Consider the following 20,255-nt stretch of genomic DNA (forward strand, 5'->3'; position numbering starts at 1 on the left):
ATTTGTTCAGCTTTATTACTAATGCATGTTGCATGAGACGAGATCAAAGCTTAGGGAGAAAAACTACTTAAAATAGGATGGCCTGGTTATCAAAGATACTCCAGACTTTACAGAAAGATTGTCCCAATATTGTAACATTCCCTCTTTCCCTCAAGATCCCTTTAAAAGTTCACGACAGGTATTTTAATTAAATTGTTCATCTCATATATTAAGCTTCGTCTGGTTCCTAATATAGCTCACCACCATTATTTTAATGAAATCATTCATCTTGTATATTAAACTGTGTTTGATACCTAATGTATATTCAATTTTAGGTGGTTAAACTGAAATCAAAAGCATTTAGAAGGAATGGATCCAATGCTGTTATGAGATTTTTAAATGCAGAGGATCTTTTCATGCTGGAATGCAAGTACCCAGGTAACCTCTACTTCTTCAAACCTTTGCAGCTACTGCTATCAATGAAACAAACACCTGTCAATAAAAGCATGGGAACGACAACATGAAAACTTCACCTATGGGAACTGCTTGACAGTTCTTCAAAACTTGTTAGGATAGGAAATTAACATTCAATTCATGTGATGTCTTTGTGAAATAAATCATTTCGGTTCAATTTGGAGGGTGGTGGCATTGAAAAGCATATTTTTAAACCAAAAAAGTCAGTTTTCCTTCCCTGAAAAACAGAAGATATTTAATTTAGGTATTGCCTCCCCTTCCCCGCCTCCCTCCCCCAAAAAACCTCCCAAAAATGTTCCCAGAAAAAAATGACCAAACATGAAAACAGTTCTGTTTTTGTTGATTCATTTCACAGGAAAAGCACCCTTTTTCCCGCTAGCTCTGCCACTTAATGCTGGACTGCGACTTGGATGATGCAACATGCAAAACTAAAGAGGGAATAAAGAACACCCTTACACACATCTATTGCCTGTGCTACTATGGGCAGTAATGTAACTAAGTAGGGGAAACCAAGGCACCAGCCCTAGTTCAGGGGGCACCAAAATAGCAGCTGCCATTGGTAGCAACTTGATAACAGCTGCTATCCTATGCACTGCTGCTGCTTAGGGTGCACAGCTGCCCAGTTATGCCTCTGAGTACACGGTTATAAGTAGTAAGCATGGCAATTTGCCTGGAGCAGATGGAGAACGGTGAACCTTTGGCTCCAGCAACCTCCATTTGCTGGTCAGAGCAGCTTAGTGCGTGGCTAGGTGCGGTTAGTAATTGTTGCCGGCAGAACCTGTTCCTGGGAGCAGCGCAGTCTTTGCATCAGCTGTTCTTTAGGGCTGCTTCAAGAGTCTGAATCTATCCCCCATTGCTATCACTCACCAAAATTAGAATGAAAACATTTTTAAATGAAAGGTTATTTACAAACTTGTGCCTTAGGGGTGCTCAGGGCCCTCTGGGAGCGTCTAGGTAACTTCCTGGACCAGCCCTGGTAGCAAAAAACTCTGGCACTTCTCTGGCTATAGTAATATGAGCTGAGTTTGAAGAAAAACCCTTTCTTTTTTTCCCCTCCAAAAAGATGTGTTGGGACAGGGCAAGGCAGAACGTCCAGATACAACTTCTGTGAAAACCTTGCAGGAGGCAGCAGGGAGCAGATCGTCAGATCGTTTTAGAAGCCCTGAAGCTGCTGACGTGTCGCAGCATGAGGAAGAACCTGCAGGCACCCCAATGCACAGGAGAGAGATGGTAAGGCCAATACCCAAGGCACTTCATACAGCTCTAGTCACATATTGCTGTCAGTGAAAAATCCCAGCTCGTCATAACCAAGTTTCTTTCCTCATATCAATACAGCTTTCTTGTCCATGAATGAAAAAGCAAAAGGTTTAAAGCTATAACTTTTGAAAGAAGAAAAGAAACAAGCATTTGGCAAACACCAGGCTAGTTCCTCACCTGGTACAAGTCAGGAGAACTTGCTGTCCAAGGGGAAATGAGGATACCAGGCCTCTTTCTGGCACTTCCCCATACGTTGTGCGGTCCAGCACATTGGGTGGAGTGAGTAAAGACTCTGCCCATGCTTTGCTCCTGCCTGGCCATTCCCCAACTACATGAATAGAACAGACAGTAGACCCCCTGCCGAGGCTGCTTGTCCCTCCCTATCCCGTCAGTAGAGATGCAAGTAGCAAGAAACAACTTACATGCCTCAATCCCCTCTGTGCATGAAAAACCAGTGGCTCCATCTGGACACTAATGATTGTGCAGTGGTGTCAGCGAGATTAATATCAAGTCTATTCATCCCACCCAGTACAGGTTTCCCTCGCCTTATGCTGTACATGCGTTCCTGGAAAATGGTGCATAACTCGAATTTGCATAAAGGGAACCCACTTTACAATGTAACAAATAGGGATACGTTCCAAGACCTGGACTGTACTGACCCCCAGACCCATTTCTACGACTTTTACAAGACAATTTTTGTACTCACCAACAGCCACAGTACACACAAGCACAGGGCACTATCATAATGAGGTTGACAGCTGCAGAAACATGTGCTGCAGATGAGTGAGGAGCACAGATCCACTCAGGAGACTATATTTGGGTGCGTGTCACTCCCACAATGCACTGCACAAAGCAGCGGACTGTGAGCTTCCACCACAGCGATCACATGAATTTATCTCACATATAATGAGTTTTTGGTATAAAAAGGGTCATCATATTAGAAAGAATTTGCACATGCAGAACCCGCATAAAGCAAGGGAAGTCTGTACTCAAATTTCCCCGTATATAAGGGGCAGGTACAAGATACTGCTTCATGGGGACTTCATCAAGCCACACAGAAGAATGCAAAAACAGAACAGTTACCCATGTCACAGTGTATAAACAGCCCCAGGAAAGCAAAAGTATAAGCTCCTTTTGTGCTATTTATGCAGTAGAGACAATAAAAACACCCCATTTCAGCAATCACTGCTGGGGTTTTTGACTGGGAAATGTATATTTAATGATGACTGGCCTTCAGCATTTGACAAGGGGCTTTTAAAGCTTCTTGGACAATAAATCACCTCCCTTCCCAACTAAAAAATCTATCAATAATCTTATTATAATATCTGCAGAAAAGTCTAATGTTAAAATCCCACTTTATTACTAGAATAATGGATCTAATTTGTAAAACATATAAAGTGAGGCCATAACTGTATTGGAGAGAGATATATGGGATCCCACTACAGCTATATCATTTCCTGATGGCTTCTGCCCACATATCAACAGAAGAAGGATTAAGAACATTGCCATTTGCAAGAGTTTGAGATTGCAAATGGTTTCTACAATGGACACCCAAATGATCCTGGAAAAGCAACAAGCATGACAGGAAAAGAACAGCCTCATGTGTATATAGACATTTACATTTATATACGTAGATATTTATCTACAGTCTACACCATCCAACTCCTTTCCAGTTGACAGGAAACCCCTGCTTTTCAAATGCATATCCAGTAATATCACTAAGTACCTGCTTATGTTGTATCATCCTTCTTGCTCCAATGCCAGTGCACAGGGCATAAACTCTCCTCTCCTCTTCTCAGTCATCTGCTTTACAGTGTTGAGATGGAGTGCACTGCCCTCCCTGCTAAAGGCTATGCTGAAGGTTTTTCCTGAGCCATCCTCATCTCTTCCCAACCACTTGGTTTTCACTGGACAGCTTCACATGGGGGTCTCTGCTGACTTAACAGCTTCCTAGACTTGCTTCCCTTGTACTCCACCCCAGAAGCACCCCAGTTCAACATAGACCCCACGCATCTGTGCAGTTAAGATAGGGAAGCTGATGTTCTGCATTTATACCCAAATACTTAGAACTAGATCTCCAAATGGTCTTAGGCACTTAGGCCCGGCCTAACTGACTTTTTAAGCACCTACTTCCAACATTCACATACTCAGAACCTCACTCAGTTGCTGAGGCACCTAATTCTCTCAGGGCCTAATTTTCAGCAGAAAACTTCCCCAGGTGCCTAAAGGTCTGCATCTGGACATGCTCAAAGCTGTCTAAATTGTGACAGTGCGGAGAAGCCCCACTGGGATCCACACACTAGGCATTTCTCTGCCTCTCACCAGCAGAGCCTAGTCTAGCTGGTGCTCTCAAGCATACCTGCTAGCTTGGGCCCCACACACACAGCTGGAGGAGGAGGAGCAGGAGGAGGAATGGGTGGTGGTGGCGGTACCCTCTCTTTTATCTGAGCTCAGTACTTAGACCACTCATCCAGGATATGGGAGACCTGGGTTCAATTCCATCTTCTGCCTGGGGGGTATTTGCACTCCCAACTTCTGTGTGAGTGCTCTCAACGCCATGGGGCATTTAGGGATGGTGCTTTGTAATGCTCTCTTGTTGAAGCTGTTGCATTCTGCACTAAATATTTATTTGGCTAGAGAAAAAGTGAAAGACTGATTGTATAGCATCATGGTTAAGCCACTACTTTGGGAGTGTCCAGCCCCTACTCCAGTGGAGGTGTAAGCATTTTATATTAAGTATTCACTGGACCTGATGATTTCATGAGGTCCCTTCCAGCCTTAAACTTCTGTGGATCTGTGATCAGGACTGAAGTGGAAGTCTCTCTCCTCCCAGATGAACGGCCAAGCCAGTAGATTGTAGAAAATATATAATTATTCCATGGAAAATGAGAAAACTTCTGTCTGACAGAATAAGCCAGTCCTATTCCAGTCCCACAATGCTTTAATTGACTAGATCATGTATGTGACAGGTGGGTTTAAATCGCTTTAGGCAGGAGAAACAAGTAGCAAAAGGTAGAAGAGTTAAATCTGGAAGAGAAGAGGGCATGGGGCACAGTTGAGTGAAACAAGATGAAAAACAGGAAAGAACACCAAACATTATCCAAGAGTAAAATGTAATGTTCCCGGAAGGATTGAAGAGGTGATTAGACCCTTGTAAGAAAAAGTCACCACCACCACCATAGACCTTACACAAAAATGTACCAGGGAAAACCTATGTAACCATATTTACACTTTCTCAAATGATAGAACATTATTTCATAGATTTCATAGACATCAGGGCTGGAAGGGACCTCGGAAGATCATCGAGTCCAGCCCCCTGCCCAAAGGGCAGGAAGTCAGCTGGGGTCATAGGATCCCAGCAAGATAAGCATCCAATTTACTCTTGAAGGTGTTCAGTGTAGGTGCTTGAACCACCTCCAGTGGCAGGCTATTCCAGACCTTGGGGGCTCAGACAGGAAAGAAATTCTTCCTTGTGTCTAGCCTGAAACGGTCTTGTAGTAGTTTATGACCTTTCGACCTCGTCATCCCTTGGGGTGCTCTGGTGAACAAGCGTTCCCCCAGATACTGGTGGTCACCCCTGATAAACTTATAGGTGGCCATTGGATCACCCCTGAGCCTGCGCTTTTCCAGGCTAAAGAGCCCCATGGCTCTCAACCTGTCATCATAAGGTCTGTTTTCCTGACCTCTGATTATGCATGTGGCTCTACTCTGGACTCTCTCATGCTTCTCCACATCCTTTTTGAATTGTGGAGCCCAAAACTAGATGCAGTACTCCAGCTGCAGCCTCACCAAGGCCGAGTACAAGGGGAGAATGATGTCCCAGGATTTGCTTGAGAAGCATCTATGGATGCAAGCCAGTGTTTTGGTTGCTTTACTAGCCGCAGCATCACATTGCAGACTCATGTTCATCCTGTGGTCAGTGATGACCCCCAAGTCTCTTTCTTCCGTAGTGCTAGCCAGCATAGCACTGCCGAGCCTATAAGGGTGCTGCAGGTTTTCTTCCCAAGGTGGAGAACCTTGCATTTTACAATGTTAAACACCATCAGGTTCTCATCCGCCCATTTGCTGAGGCTGTCCAGGTCAGCCTGGATCACCCTCCTGTCTTCTGATATGGATGTTTTGCCCCAAAGTTTGGTGTCATCGGCGAACTTGGCTAGTCCACTCCTGACTCCAATGTCCACATCATTAATGAAGATGTTGAACAGTATGGGTCCAAGGACAGAGCCTTGAGGGACCCCATTGGTCACAGGGCACCATGATGAGTGACTGCCAGCAACTACCACCCTCTGGGTCCGACCACGGAGCCAGTTTCCCAGCCAGCGGATCGTGGTGGACCCAAGGCCACAATTGGCAGTTTTGCCAAGAGGTGATCATGGGATACCAGATCGAAGGCTTTTTTGAAGTCAAGATATATGACATCAATCTTTTCTCCCTTATCAAGGTGATAGGTCACCTTGTCGTAGAAGGAAATGAGATTGGTCAACCAAGACCTACTTGCAACAAACCCTGGCTGGCTATCCCTTAGGATGTTGGCGTCGGCCAGTCTATTAAGGATGACCTCTTTAATAAACTTTTCTAAGATCTTCCCGAGGATAGAAGTCAGGCTGATGGGCCTATAGTTAGCCCGATCCACTTTCTTCCCTTTCTTGAAGATAGGCACCACATTGGCCTTCTTCCAGTCTTCGGGCACTTCACCAAAGCTCCAGGAGTGCATGGGTCACTGTGATCTCATTCACTGCAACAATGTGAGATGCTAACCATTTAATTTTTTTTTAGCTGAAGTTATGACTTAATCGTTCCATAATTCCTCAGATTGTTGCTTAGTTTCAGATATATTTTTGGTCAAGTTTGGAAATGTGTTATAAGATGCCTTTTCCCACTGTTTAATTTATTTAGCATTCAAAAGCTGCATAATTGAACCTAGAGACATTGTGAAGTATATTTCCAAGTGTTTTTCAACTAGTTGTGTATATATTCTAGTCAATTCTGTCATTTTTAGTAGTACTTAATTTCAGTCTCCTCTTATTTTTCTAAAGAGATTTCAGATTGTTCTTTGAAGTTATGCCTTTATTTTTGTATTGGTAAATAATTATGATGCAGTTTTGTAGCACTGGCATGTAACACCTGACTGTCTGAATTTGCATGATATCACATGGAAATGTTCTCAGCTTGTTTTTAAAATCAGAGCTAAAACCCTAAAATCAGGGCTCATTTGTTTCTTCAGGACATTAGGATAGAAGTCAGGCTGATAGGCCTATAGTTACCTGGATCCACTTTCCTCCCTTTCTTGAAGATCGGCACCACATTGGCCTTCTTCCAGTCTTCGGGCACTACACCAGAGCACCAGGAGTTTTCAAAGATCTGTCCCAGGGGCTGGGCTATGATGCTCGCCAGCTCCTTGAGTACCCTGGGGTGCAGGTTGTCAGGGCCGGCTGACTTGAAGGTATCCAGCCTCTCAAGGTGTTCCTGCACGAGGTCAGCGTTGATGGAGGGCAGGGGATCTCCCTCACTCAGACCTCCCTGTCCTGTAGCCAGCATGGGCGTCCCATGGGACTGATGAAAGACTGACACAAAGTACCTATTTAATTGGTTGGCTTTTTCCTGGGGGTTAGTTGTCAGTTGCCCCATCTGGTTCAGCAGGGGTCCAATGTTGCCCTTGCTTTTCCTCCGGCTCCCCACATATCTGAAAAAGGACTTTTTATTGTCCTTGATGCTCGAAGCTAGTTGGAGTTCAGTTGCATATATCTGTTTTCAAACTCTCTCAGAGTCTGCATGTCATATATACTTCTCAACAGTTTACTGATGCACTGTATCAGTATATTGTTAAAATCTATTAAGTGGAAATTTTCATATCACTGGTGTTTGGAGGAATCTATAACAGTCTGATCCTATAATCTATACTTGAATACTGTTTTCAAGCAAGTCAAAAAGACAATATAAATATGATATCAAAGTGTAAATGAGTTACTATATCATAAACATCTGGATGATAGACAAACATGGGACTACTATACTGGATCAGTTGTTAAAATGCTATATGATCAGCTATAATGGATCTCCTTGACTTGGAAGAATATTCTGAAAAAATCCCAGGCATGTGATGCATGTATTTCATGCCATGTTTAGGTTTTTCTAGCCTCATAAGGCTAGCACCTTTTACATAACACTTTAAAATGTAGAATTATCCCATTTGAACTGTTGCCTGTCACAAAACAGACAATTGTTACAAGACCTGCAGCTCCTGGATTTTTATTTTTAACCAAGTTGTTCCATTTGGTTGTTTCTTCTGGAGATGACAGTTACAGAAGAGCTAAAGATCAAACCTCTAAAAGGAAGTGCAGGATTGCTTTTCTGTAAATATTACAATGATTAGACTGTAAACAGTGTTACAACCGGTGTGTTATAAGTCATGTTCTTTGAAGGGCACTGTGAATAAAGCCAGCAAAAACACAAGGCTTAACTCAGAACGCAACACTCCGATTTGAATAACAGCATTTTTGTTTGGATCAATTCCTTAGACAAATTGTAGTAACTGTCCTCCTTCAATACTGAGAAAAAGGCCACCTGTGAACCAAGCTGTGGGTGAAAAGCGAAAATCCGAGAGAAGAGTTCGGTTTCAGGAGCCAGAAGAGATCCATGAACATGGTATGTTTAAGATACTAAAACAGCACAGACTCTCCCAAGCGTAGCATTATCTTTCAAATTCTTAAACCATGCCTACCCAGAAAATATACAGTTTCTGGCAGTGATACTCTCAGGCATGCTCTGCTATTCTTTGCAAGCTCCTTCTGAAACTAGAAGCAATGTAGATGCATCCACGTGGTGTTTCAGGCACGCTAATTAGCACCACTGTCACAACTATTAATTAGCTTGACTACAGCACCAAGCGGATGTAGCTATACTCCTTCCAATTTAGAAAGCAGCTGCTGTGCAGGTGCGACCTTACTATTCCTCTCATCTTTCCATATCAGTCTTCAGCAGGATCTGTTAGCAGTATGCTTTGGGATCTCAGTGTCAAGCAGAACAATACTTTGGAACAGAGAGCGCCACTCAGTTCTCAGCAGAAGTAGTGCTAATCCATTTTTCCTTGGGAGCAAATTAGACCCAAGCACAAATTGGAGCAGCTAACTCTGACCCCCTGAAGTCATCTAGAGCAGTGTTTCTCAACCCAAAAGTGGCCCCAAAGTGAGTTGCGAGAATATACAAAAGGGTCACGAATAAACTTTATAAATGGATCAACACACTTTAAAAATGGATTCTCCTTTAAAAAAGAAAATGAGGGAAACTGTGGCTTTTCCTCTGTAAACTGGCCGAGCTTCAGCCTGGAAGGCCCTGCTTGGGAGCCCCTCCCCACCCCACCCCACACACTGGGGGCCTGGGGCCAGGGGGTGGGAGGCAACGGGTCAGGAGTGAAGGGCATTTTTAGCCATCGATGCTTATAAATGGGTCCTGGTACAAGAAAGGTTCAGAACCACTGTTAGAGAATATTTGAATGACCTGGGTTTGACAGAGCACAGTGCAACCTGGATGCCACTTTCTAGCCCAGCCTCATCCAGCTTACCCACTACATGGAGGAGAGAGGGAAGGGAACTCCTTTAGGCTAGGTGTAAGTGCATTTTTTGTCTTTCTGCACAAAGGAGACTTAATCTGAGCTGGCAAGCTGTCGCTTTGTCTCCTTATCCCTACAGACTAGCATGCACACTGGTTATCCTGTGTACCTCACACCTCAATAGATGTCTCTGACTTTGATGTACTACCCTACTAATGTACATTACAGGACACTTGAGCATTCAGTGAGATGAAGGTATAACAAATAATTAACATTTGTATAAATCATCAATTCCTGTTCTGTCTGTACAGAAACTGGAAATACGGAGAAGGTATAGTTGCAATACAGGCAGACAGGGTTCTTTGGGTAGATGTGCTATCTTTTATTAGAGCAACTAAACAGTTGGAAAAATTGTTCTTTGCAAGCTTTCGGGCACAAACACCCTTCTTCAGGCATAAGGAGAGTCTTAAAACTCAGAAGGGGCCCAATCGGGGCCCAATTTTTCCTCTCATTTACAAGTAATCTTCAGTGATGAGCAAGTGAGAAGAAAATTGGGCCCACTTTGTTTAGCTCACGTGAAAAATTCACAGCTTTTCACATCCAAGCCTATTATTAATATTCTTTATTACAAACAGCCTGTGATTAAGGTTACCTTGCTGTTTGTCCATACAGCACTGTTAAAATAATTCAGTTAGAGGTTGGTAAGAGAAAGCTTGTTGGCACCACTGACATTTTTCCATTCTCTGTACTTTTCCTCCTGGATTGTGCTAGCAGTACATTTGCCAAACATACTTTGTTCCAGGACGTTGCTAGATGATGTATCTATATAACAACAACACTTGTTTTTAAACTTAAATTCTTTCCCCAGCCTGCTGGTCTATCTCATTTTCATTCTAGAAATTATTCAAATAAGGAGTTTCTTTTCTGTCAGAATCCAAAAATCCTTTTCCCGTTGCAAACCAGACAGTCATAGGACCTTAAATTCTATGCAATCATTGTGTGTTTTCTATTTCATCCTGAAATGCTTCTACGTTTCCACACACGCAATTTTTAAGCAGCCCATTTCACTCAGTGGGCCAGAGCCTCGTCTGGCATGGCTCCAAAGTTAGAAGGGCTATCTGAGGATATGGTCCAATCTCTGCAACACAGTTGTGCAAATGGACAATTTCAAAATACAGCCAGGCTTCCTATCTTGTTTGCCATTTCATTCTGCTACCCTGAGGAGGCCTTTCTTAGCATGTAAGAACATTTTCATTCTATTTTCTAGGTATTTCCTGCTGTGAGTACATGGTTGGTAAGTTGAAGCTCTGCATTTTAACTGTGAGTCATCCATGGCACTAACCTGAGATTGCTTTACTGCTGCTGGGACTAATTGCGCAAATACACTCTATGAATCGGCATTATTACACACCATCAGTAGAGCTGTTTTTCCCCCCTGCATATGAAACATGAGTCATGAGGGATCCTGCTTCGGTTCTTAAACAACACATCAAGTTAGGCAAACAGTGGAAACAAGAATTAAATCCAATGAACTTTTATTAATATATTTTAGGGCAACAAAGTAGGCGCAGGTTTTTCATTAAAATAAGAAAGCCAAGTAGCTGAAGCAAAATGGTAGTTCAGTCTGCTGTTGCTCACACATGTTGAATCTGCAATTTTTTGATAAATGGGAGTAGTGGAAATCATTTGTTTTTTCCGTTTTGTCTGTAAAGCAACCATGAATCTAACTGCAATTAATAAGAATACATTATGATGGTCCCAACCATACTCAGGGTCTTCTTTTACCAACCATCGTTTACATACACAGTAAGAGAGACCCCGCACTAAAAGACATGGAACCCCTGAAAGACACACTGGGAAATTTGGTCATCACACCGGACGACAAAGCTAACCTATTTAATGACTTCTTTGCCTCCATTTTCCTGAGCAGGGACCGGATCAGGCCCCTCCCCCAGCCCCCATCAAGCCCCAGGGGAGGTGCACCTAGGCCAAGGGTCAGGAAGAATCTAGTCAGGGAACTTCTGGAGGGCCTGGATGTATTTAAATCAGCTGGTCTGGACGATCTCCACCCCCGAGTGCTGAAGGAATTAGCTGAGGCCATTGCGGGACCCCTGGCATGGCTGTATGAGCACTCATGGTGCTCTGGTGTGGTGCCAGAGGACTGGAAGAGGGCCAATGTGGTTCCCATCTTCAAAAAAGGGAGGAAGCAGGAAACTATAGGCCAGTTAGTCTTACCTCGATCCTGGGTAAGCTTTTTGAGAGAATTATCCTGGCACATGTCCACGAGGGGCCAGCAGGAGAGATTATGCTTAGGGGCAACCAACACGGGTTCATTAGAGGCAGGTCCTGTCAGACCAACCTGGTGGCCTTCTATGATCAGATCACCAAATCCTTAGATGCAGGGGTAGCAGTGGACGTAGTCTTCCTGGACTTTCGGAAGGCCTTCAACACTCCCACCTCGTTCTTATTAAAAAACTGGGAGACCGTGGTGTCAACACCTACACAGTCAAATGGGTCCCCAACTGACTGGAGGGCCGCACCCAGGGAGTGGTGGTGGATGGATCATTTTTGACCTGGAGGGATGTGGGCAGCGGGGTCCCCCAGAGCTCGATCCTTGGGTCTGCACTGTTCAACATCTTCATCAGTGACTTGGATGAGGGTGTAAAAAGCACCCTGTTCAAATTTGCTGATGACACTAAGATGTGGGGTGATGTGGACACGCTAGAAGGAAGGAATAGGCTGCAATCGGACCTAGACAGATTACAGGGGTGGGCAGATGAGAATAGGATGGGATTCAACACTGACAAGTACAAGGTGCTGCACCTGGGGAGGAAGAACCAGCACCAGACCTACAGGCTGGGGAACTCCCTTCTAATCAGTGCAGAGGCAGAAAAGGATCTTGGAGTCATCATTGACTCCAAGATGAACATGGGCCGGCAGAGTAGGGATGCAGTCAGGAATCATACAATCAATGAGTTGGAAGGGACCTAGACAGATCATCTAATCCTATCCCATGCCATGGGCAGGAAGGAGCACTGCGTGTAGCAGGGGTCATAAGACGCCAGCCAGGTGCCTATTCAGTCTCCTCTTGTAGATTTCCAGGGAAGGTGAGAGCACCACCTCTCTGGAAGGCCAACCACACGTTGCCATGCATCCATAGATGCATCTCAAGCAGGTCCAAGGAGGTGATCCTCCCCCTCTATGCAGCACTGGTCAGGCCACAGCTGGAGTACTGCGTCCAGTTCTGGGCACCGCACTTCAGGAGGGATGTGGACAGCATGGAGAGGGTCCAGAGGAGGCCACTCACATGATCGGGGGCAGCAGGACAGGCCCTACGAGGAGAGGCTATGGGACCTAAACCTGTTCAGCCTCCACAAGACAAAGCTGAGGGGGGATCTAGTGGCCTGTTACAAACTCATCCGAGGGGACCAGCAGGCATTGTCCCTGTTCCCCTGAGCACTGCCAGGAGTGACCAGGAATAATGGTCACAAGCTGGCAGAGGGTAAATTCAGATTAGATATCAGGAGGTGCGACTTCATGGTCAGGGCGGCTAGGGTCTGGAACCAACTTCCAAGAGAAGTGGTGCTGGCTCCTACCCTGGGGATCTTTAAGAAGAGGCTAGACAATCACCTTGCTGGGGTCGTTTGACCCCAGTACTCTTTCCTGCCATGGCAGGGGTCAGACTTGATGATCTGCTCAGGTCCCTTTCGACCCTACGTCTAACTATGAAACTATGAAACTTCCAGTCAATATAGACAAGAGAGACCGGGAATGGAGCCACAGACAGCTGTTAAGCTCCATCTTCTCAATTGTTCTTGTTTGCCCATAGACCACATGGGAAAGCCATGTCAGAACTAGATTTCCTGAGTCCAGGTCACAGAGCAGCCTTCTGCTAGCCACCAGATTCAACATGTGTAAGCAACAGCAGAGCAAACCACCAATTTGCTTTAGCTACTTGGCTTTCGTATCTTAACGAAAAACCTGCACCTACTTTTTTGCCCTAAAATATATTAATATAAGCTACCAGGCTAGGACCAGAATGTAAAATTTCTAACAAGAGGCAAGGAGTTTTAAGAGTGATATCTTTTATTGGACCAACTGTATAGCTGGAAGACATCTTAGACAAGTTTTTAAGGACCAGGTACCCCTCCTCAGGTCCCTGTCGAAGATCTTTCTCAACTAGTCAGTTGGTACTATACAAGATATCACTCAAAAAAAATCTTTGCTTCTTGTATATTTCTTGGACCATCACAGCTACAATATCACTCCAACACTTGTTTCTAACATGTCATTTAGCCAGTGATTTATTCCTTTTTTTTTTGTGTCCAGATGGTAAAAGGGTATGCTGAGTTTTAGGAATGTGAACATACCTGAGCCTTAAAATAGTTTAAATAAATCTCAATTTTTTTGATCTGTCTGTCTTTTCCAATAGATAAGTGGCATATTTTCCGCAGAAGAAAGTCTAAAAGTAATGTCTTATACACAGATGTTATATAAAAAAAAACAACAACGCCCCCCCCCGAAATCTTTGTAATAAAAGTTGCTCAAAACTCAACGGCATTTGTGCAAAGTAGATTTTCCTACTATTTTATCCTTTTTCAAGAGTTCATTTATATACCAGAAAATACAGTATATCTGGGCGCTGTGGTTCATCTGTGCTTCAGGCTATTTTTCCTGCTCATTAATTAAAACTTTATAATCGTGGAGTGGGGACTTTCAACATGAACAGAGGATAACGAATATCCACATTTTTGTCTGAAATGTAACCCCCCCACAGACACACACACACACACACACACACACAGCGTTCTTACGGAGTCTTCTTCAGGCATAAGACACTGTAAATTGGCGGTCGGGGGAAAGGGGAGGGCTGTTAGGGATTTCAAAAAAGAGTGAATAAAAAGGGATGAAGTCAGCAAAGAAATACACTCCCCCAAATGCTTCAGTATGCTGAAAATGGCACTGCCTTTTTACTGAAGTGTGTCACCCAATCAAGAGCCAGAGACAATACCATCTGATTCAGGAAACCAATGGTATGGTTGAAATATTGGAGTCTGAATAGCAGATAGCTGTGGAGGGAAGAACTGGTGAGCAATCCACAGGATAAAATGTGTCCACATAAACCATTTGTAGAATAATTCCAAATAACTAACAAATTTATAAAAATCAAAGTCTGTTCACAGATAATTTGCAAGCAGAAAGAAGGGCTACATTCAAATGAATAAATTATTTGCCACAAATAATTCACCCAGCTCTATTACAGAACATTGATTTGGCTTCTGGTTAGCTTTAAAATGACTGGCTATTAGCACTCCACCTTCTCCCGGCACACTTTTTGATACATTATTATGTGTTTGTTGCTTGGTTTTATGGCTTTTACCTTCCTCTGTGTATAGCTGTATGACAGCTTAATTGACTGTTCCATATTCCAGGGCTAGTAATAGAAGCTAATTTAAATATGTTACAGCTAATGTTGGTCCTTTACCCATAACAATGCACACCACATTTTTATCTTTTTATTGATTATGTGTGTATGGCAAGCAAATAGTTGCACTCTGTAGTGGGGTGTTTTTATGCAGGCATGAATTGGGTTTTTATATAGCACATTTCATGCTCATAGTGCTTTATGAAATAATACAGACGGTGCAGTGACCATGTACTCAAGGACCTTATGCTTGGAGACATATTTTCCCATTCAGGGAAAAGGAAGAATGGGTTTGTGACTAGAGCACAAGACAAAGGGGTGGGAGAGTTGAGTTGTTTCACAGGCTTCCTGTGTGAGCTCCAGACAAGTTGCTGAGGGTAGATGGTCCCAGCCCTTTCTCCGCTGTACAGGGAAGGAGCTGTGTGGACCAGATGTGGTTATAGAAAGATATGAGCAAGGCTGCCAAGGCCTGCAGATTTGCTCTCTGTGCTGGGACAAATTCAACCAAGCTGGAGGCTTCAGTTGGGCACGACTACACATGCCCCTGGCTAGAGCAAGTACTAAGTGACTGCACAGTACCCACCGGTACTGCACAGTCCTGGCGACACACAGGTCATTTCCGACCCTACTGTGCAGTAGCAATGAGCTATTGTGCAGTACTTATTGTTACTGCGCGGTAGTGGTGGCATCACAATTAGTGCAATAGCAATGAGCTACGGCGATGTAGCGCCTCGTGTAGACGTGCTGAGTAAGCAACAAACTCTGGCTTCTGCTGCAGGAGTGACAGAACGTCTTTGCTGAATACAAGCTTTAAGGCAAAAATAATGGCATTAAAGCCCTGCTGCCTCACTCTCGTGCTCTGTGATACTTAGCTTGTGACTCCAGCTGCAGTGAGGAGAGCAGAGGATACTTGCCTGCCTTTCCCTAGTAATGGGGACAAGAGGGGATGGGGCTGGCAATAGAGAACCACCTTCACAAGCAGAATATATGGCTGGGCAAAGAGACTCCAGGAAAAAGTTTAAACTAACTTCCTCCCTTCCCAGAGCAGGGGGGAGAGCCCTGCGGCAGCACAACTGTGCTTCACTCCTGACTCAGAAGAGACGGTCAAACTGGAGTCTAGCCCTATCTGAGTCTCTCTTCCCTTGCCTGTGTAATAAGATTAACTCTTCTCTGCCTTACTGGGGTGCAGGGTGTCTCCGTCTGTACAGCTGCACACTGGCAAACACTGTAGGGATAAAGCCATCATCATCCTTAAATTCAGGATAGCTGCACCAACCTACTTTTGCATGCAGGATCTGGCCCATCATATTAACCCCCGTGATCCCACCTCACAAAACGGAGCAGTAATACCGCTCTGGTTTTAATTCATTCAAACAACTGCTCGTGCCTTCATTTCTAGCTTTTACCACCAAAACCCTTTCTCCACATCTGCCCATCCCTGCACTCGGCAGTACCGGTGCAGCAGCCGGCAGAATGTACGCTTCCTTTGCAGACTGTTATGCTGTTCTCTACTTGCAACAAGGTGTATGAGCCCATAAAAACTTCTGCAGAACGAGAAACATCCTAAAGCCCCCATCTTCTCGGTATCTTCAGAAGCTAGGGTATCCGAGACACCAAGGGCCAGATCCTAGCCAATGGTCCAATGCTACCAACCCGTTATAGTGCCAGTTTAACCAGCCAGTAGCAGGCAGGAAGGAGCTATCTCCCTGTGAAACAGGGATGCCGTAATGATTCTAATGCCATGCCTCTCTTATTCGTGGTGCCATCAATGTGGTGCTAAGATATACCACAGAAATGCCATGGGTTTGACTAAATGCCTTTATAACCGATAGGACCAAGAGCTGCATGACTGCTTTCTTCACACTAACGTTAGCATTAAAGAACCAGGCTCCTCTGAGAACCCTAACAGCTGAAACAGCAAGCACCATTCAAAGCAGAGAGTCAAAGAAAGGCTTCAGGAAAAGTTTCATAGACATTAAGTTTCAAGTTGACTCTGATTGTGTGGGGTCCTGACAGAAAAACAACGCAGATGTAGGCAGAAAGCCATAGGGCCATGGAACAACCATTAAAAGTGTGGACATCAAGAGAAAGCCAAGTATTTCTAAAAGAAATGTAGTATCCCTGTTTGATTCCCGCTGCATTTACGGAAAGGGGATGTTGGTATGCAAACAGCAATGCTGCAGGGTAAAACCTGGCTCCGCTAACAATCCTCTAATGGAAGCAACCTGCAGGACCCTGAAAATGGATCGATCGCTTGGGTTAAAAGAGGGGGATGATTCAATTTTAAATCTAACTTTCCATTTGGCCCGGTTATTTCTACCCAGCCCTCTGAGAACACTGCAGTGGAGTTGCTCAGATCAAATAGAAAGCAGGACATCATTCCTTGGATTATAAAAACAAGGGAAAATATTTACAGCGTATGCCCTGTAAGTGCAAACAGAGGCCGTTCCAAGGGGGTTAATTTATTTAACCCCAAGAGACAGGTGAGAATCACCGAAGCTCTGTAAATTTGACTCTCAGATGCTAGGCCCCTTCTTCTCATTAGCAGGGCCCACAATGAGCCAGTGTTACAAGGAAAAAGCAAGTCATCTGGTGCCCGCCTCTCTCTCTATGGAACGTCTGCAAGCATTAAATAATTAGCAGTGATTGCTTAATATTCTCTAGTATTTAACTGAGTGTTTTGCTTAAAACTACAAAAAAAAATAATTGCCGCAAGGAAATTTGAGAACATGCATTAGCTCTGGTAATCCTGTTCTTACTGTATATAATTAAATCCTTTTAATGTGCCATTAGGGCACATCTTTTATAGTCATTCAGTATCTTCTGCAGGGGGGTGTGACTCACTGCCACAGAGCCGATGCAGAAAGAAGTTCTCAGAACCAAAGCACCGACTAACCTGCTGCTCCCAGAAAACCAGAGCAAAGCCAGCAGTGGGAGGTCAAATTTGGGAGAGGGTTAAAATGGCACTAAAATAATCCCATTCTCTTCTCTCTTCTCAATCTTTTTCAGTCCATGACAGTTCATCCACTGGTTTGCCTACGTTCCTGTGGCTTTTGCTCTGTATCACACTCATCCTGGCTGTGAGTCTGTACTACAGCAGCGTGAAGCAAAATTTCAAAGTCATGGAAGAATTTCAATCCCAGCTCGTTATCATCTTTCTTCAGATAAGACATGTTGCTCTGAAATGCTGGACATGGTTTATGAGGCAATAACTGTGTCTGTTGTTGGTGTAGCCCGACACAAAGATCCTCTTGGATAGCATCTAAACATGTATTGCTGTGAAAGGTTCAAAGCCCACTCCAGCCAGACATCAGAGAATGCATTAGTCTTCCCCTGGAAGAATAATAAACCTGCCCTTGTTGTGCACTTTCCTATTCCCATAGACAATTGCTTTCCTTTTCTTTTATTATTTTTATTGTGTGAGTTATGGTAGTATCCAGGGGTCCAAACCAAAAACAGGTCTCTGTTGGCCTACTTGGTATATAAACTAAAGAGAGAAGAAACAAAAACACAGAGGGTTTAATTGATATGTCCAGGGTCTTACTGCCCAGCAGGGGCAGGAGTTGTACCTACATGGCATGTCAGGGCCTTAATCACAAGACCCACCTCTTCCCCGCCCCCCCATCAACTCACCTTTATGTGGATTTTGGAGAAGTTGAAGCAAAGCTGAATGACTGAGCCAATGCCACTCTTTTGGCTGAAGGCTCGACAAGCCCATCTATTTAAACACATGTACAATCAGTGCAAATAAAACCTTGGCAGATGACTCATTCCCCTTCATGCTGCCTGCTACATGGACAAAAGACATCTCTCGGAAATGTTACACTTGACTCATGGGTGTGAAAGAGAGCATGGAAACTCATTTAAACAGTAAATTGTAATTTGCCTAATATCATACATAATTGAATTGAATTCCAGGTTAATTATCAAGTCAGTAGTTTTATCCTGTGAGTTTGATTCAGTCCATAAATCTCAGGAGCCGAGTTTACAAGGTTTATGACATCACCAAACATCTTCAGTTTATTTCCAGCTTGTATCTAGTCAAAGATCATGCATTTAGTCCACACCTGTTTAATTGCAGTTTAAGGCCTTACCTCATTCAATTATTGACAGTTTAGGGAGGTAGATGGTATCTTTGTGGCCTCTATTACCATACCATACAAAGTATATCTCTGAAGGGAATTATTTCAGGGCTGCTGCTGCAATAAATACGGACCTCCCCTTTTGTGCATGTCCAAGCGGACCCCAGCATTTGGAGGGTGACATCCAAGAAAGGAAAACCAAACAAGTTGTGTCCATGAACAACAGCTTTCCATGGACTTCAATTTTCTGTAAACATAAATATCCACATTGCCAGCTTTTTCTTCCCTTAATTTTGTGTCAAGTAAAGTTAAAGGAGCAAGTCTGACAAAGTACATGCTTATATTTAGAAAGATAAAGATGATCTGAGAGTCTGTAGGAGCGGGCGGGGGAGGGAAATACCCATCCACCCACCCGAGAAGATGGTCAGCAATATTTACAAGATCACAGAGCAGTGTTCTGGTATTGCGATTGGCCTACTTTTAATTTTGGATTGACAAAAATGTCAGCATGGCACTGCAGTGCCACAGCAAATCATTTTCTGAGCAGACCACTGACTGCCCATGAATTAAACGCGAACAAGGAGAGACACCTTTCCTCATAAGGAAGGCATACAGCATCTTAATTGAAATGAGGTCAAACAAATTATTGCGCTCAGATTTAAGCATAGGAAGAAGTGACATAAGGGCTAATTTGATGCTCATCTTAGCCTGTCAGAGGCCTAGAGGCAAAAGCCTCTGAAAAGCCACCAGCACAGGAGTCAGGGAGAAGAATTCAGCCTTGTGATTTTTTTATACAAACTGCTCATGTGTCACAGCCTAACAGGATATGCTGTACCACTGTCTCTCCCCCGAGTTTCCTTTTTTAAGCAATAAAGAGAAGAGATTTATAACTTTTGTGTCAGTGACTCATTAATACATTTAGGTATTTTCTGAAAAAAATTATGGAGTTGTATTTTAATAAGATAAGTGGGTAAGTACCCATAACCCATAATCCCTCGGACCTCCTGTATCCTTTCCCTTTCCCCCCCGCACTTTTTTTTTTTTTTTTTTGGATCTAGGCCATAATATATGTAAACAGCACATTAAAAATAGGGAGCTCTTTCCAAACAGACAGTTGGTATGCCAAGTGCCAAGGCAGCCTACTGTAGGCAAATAAATACATTCAGTAACGTCAATAGTCTTGGAAATGTGACATGCTACCTTATGTCATCCCAATGTATTAATGTCATAATTTAGACTATTCAGAAAACAAGTCAGAAGATTAAGTAAAAATGGCAGCTCCCATACATGGATTGGGAAAGAAAGATAGGAAACGGGTATCAAATCTACATTTAATAGCAAGCCTAAACTGGTCTAAAGTTCTAGGTCAGTGATTTGCAACAGGCCAGAGCCATCTCAGGCAAACAGGACTCCAAAGGCATTGGAAATGATACCAGCCTAATCCGAACCTTGTGAAAAGCTGATATCTTCCTGTTTTCCAGATGAGAAA

At 43.7% G+C, this 20,255-nt stretch overlaps 1 protein-coding gene across 1 annotated transcript; it reads left to right on the forward strand.

Moving 5' to 3' along the window:
* The first annotated feature begins 315 nt into the window (after positions 1-315).
* Positions 316-19,527, forward strand: C2H14orf180 (chromosome 2 C14orf180 homolog). Its single transcript, XM_090035008.1, has 5 exons — positions 316-417; positions 1,517-1,683; positions 8,229-8,355; positions 10,527-10,553; positions 17,694-19,527. Exons 1-5 carry the CDS (start codon positions 366-368, stop codon positions 17,894-17,896), a joined length of 576 nt encoding a protein of 191 aa, XP_089891134.1. The 5' UTR covers positions 316-365; the 3' UTR covers positions 17,897-19,527.
* Positions 19,528-20,255: the final 728 nt, after the last annotated feature.

The sequence above is a fragment of the Crocodylus siamensis genome, chromosome 2, assembly GCF_052110815.1.
Source record: "Crocodylus siamensis isolate JL-2025a chromosome 2, ASM5211081v1, whole genome shotgun sequence".
Classification (NCBI taxonomy): domain Eukaryota; kingdom Metazoa; phylum Chordata; order Crocodylia; family Crocodylidae; genus Crocodylus; species Crocodylus siamensis.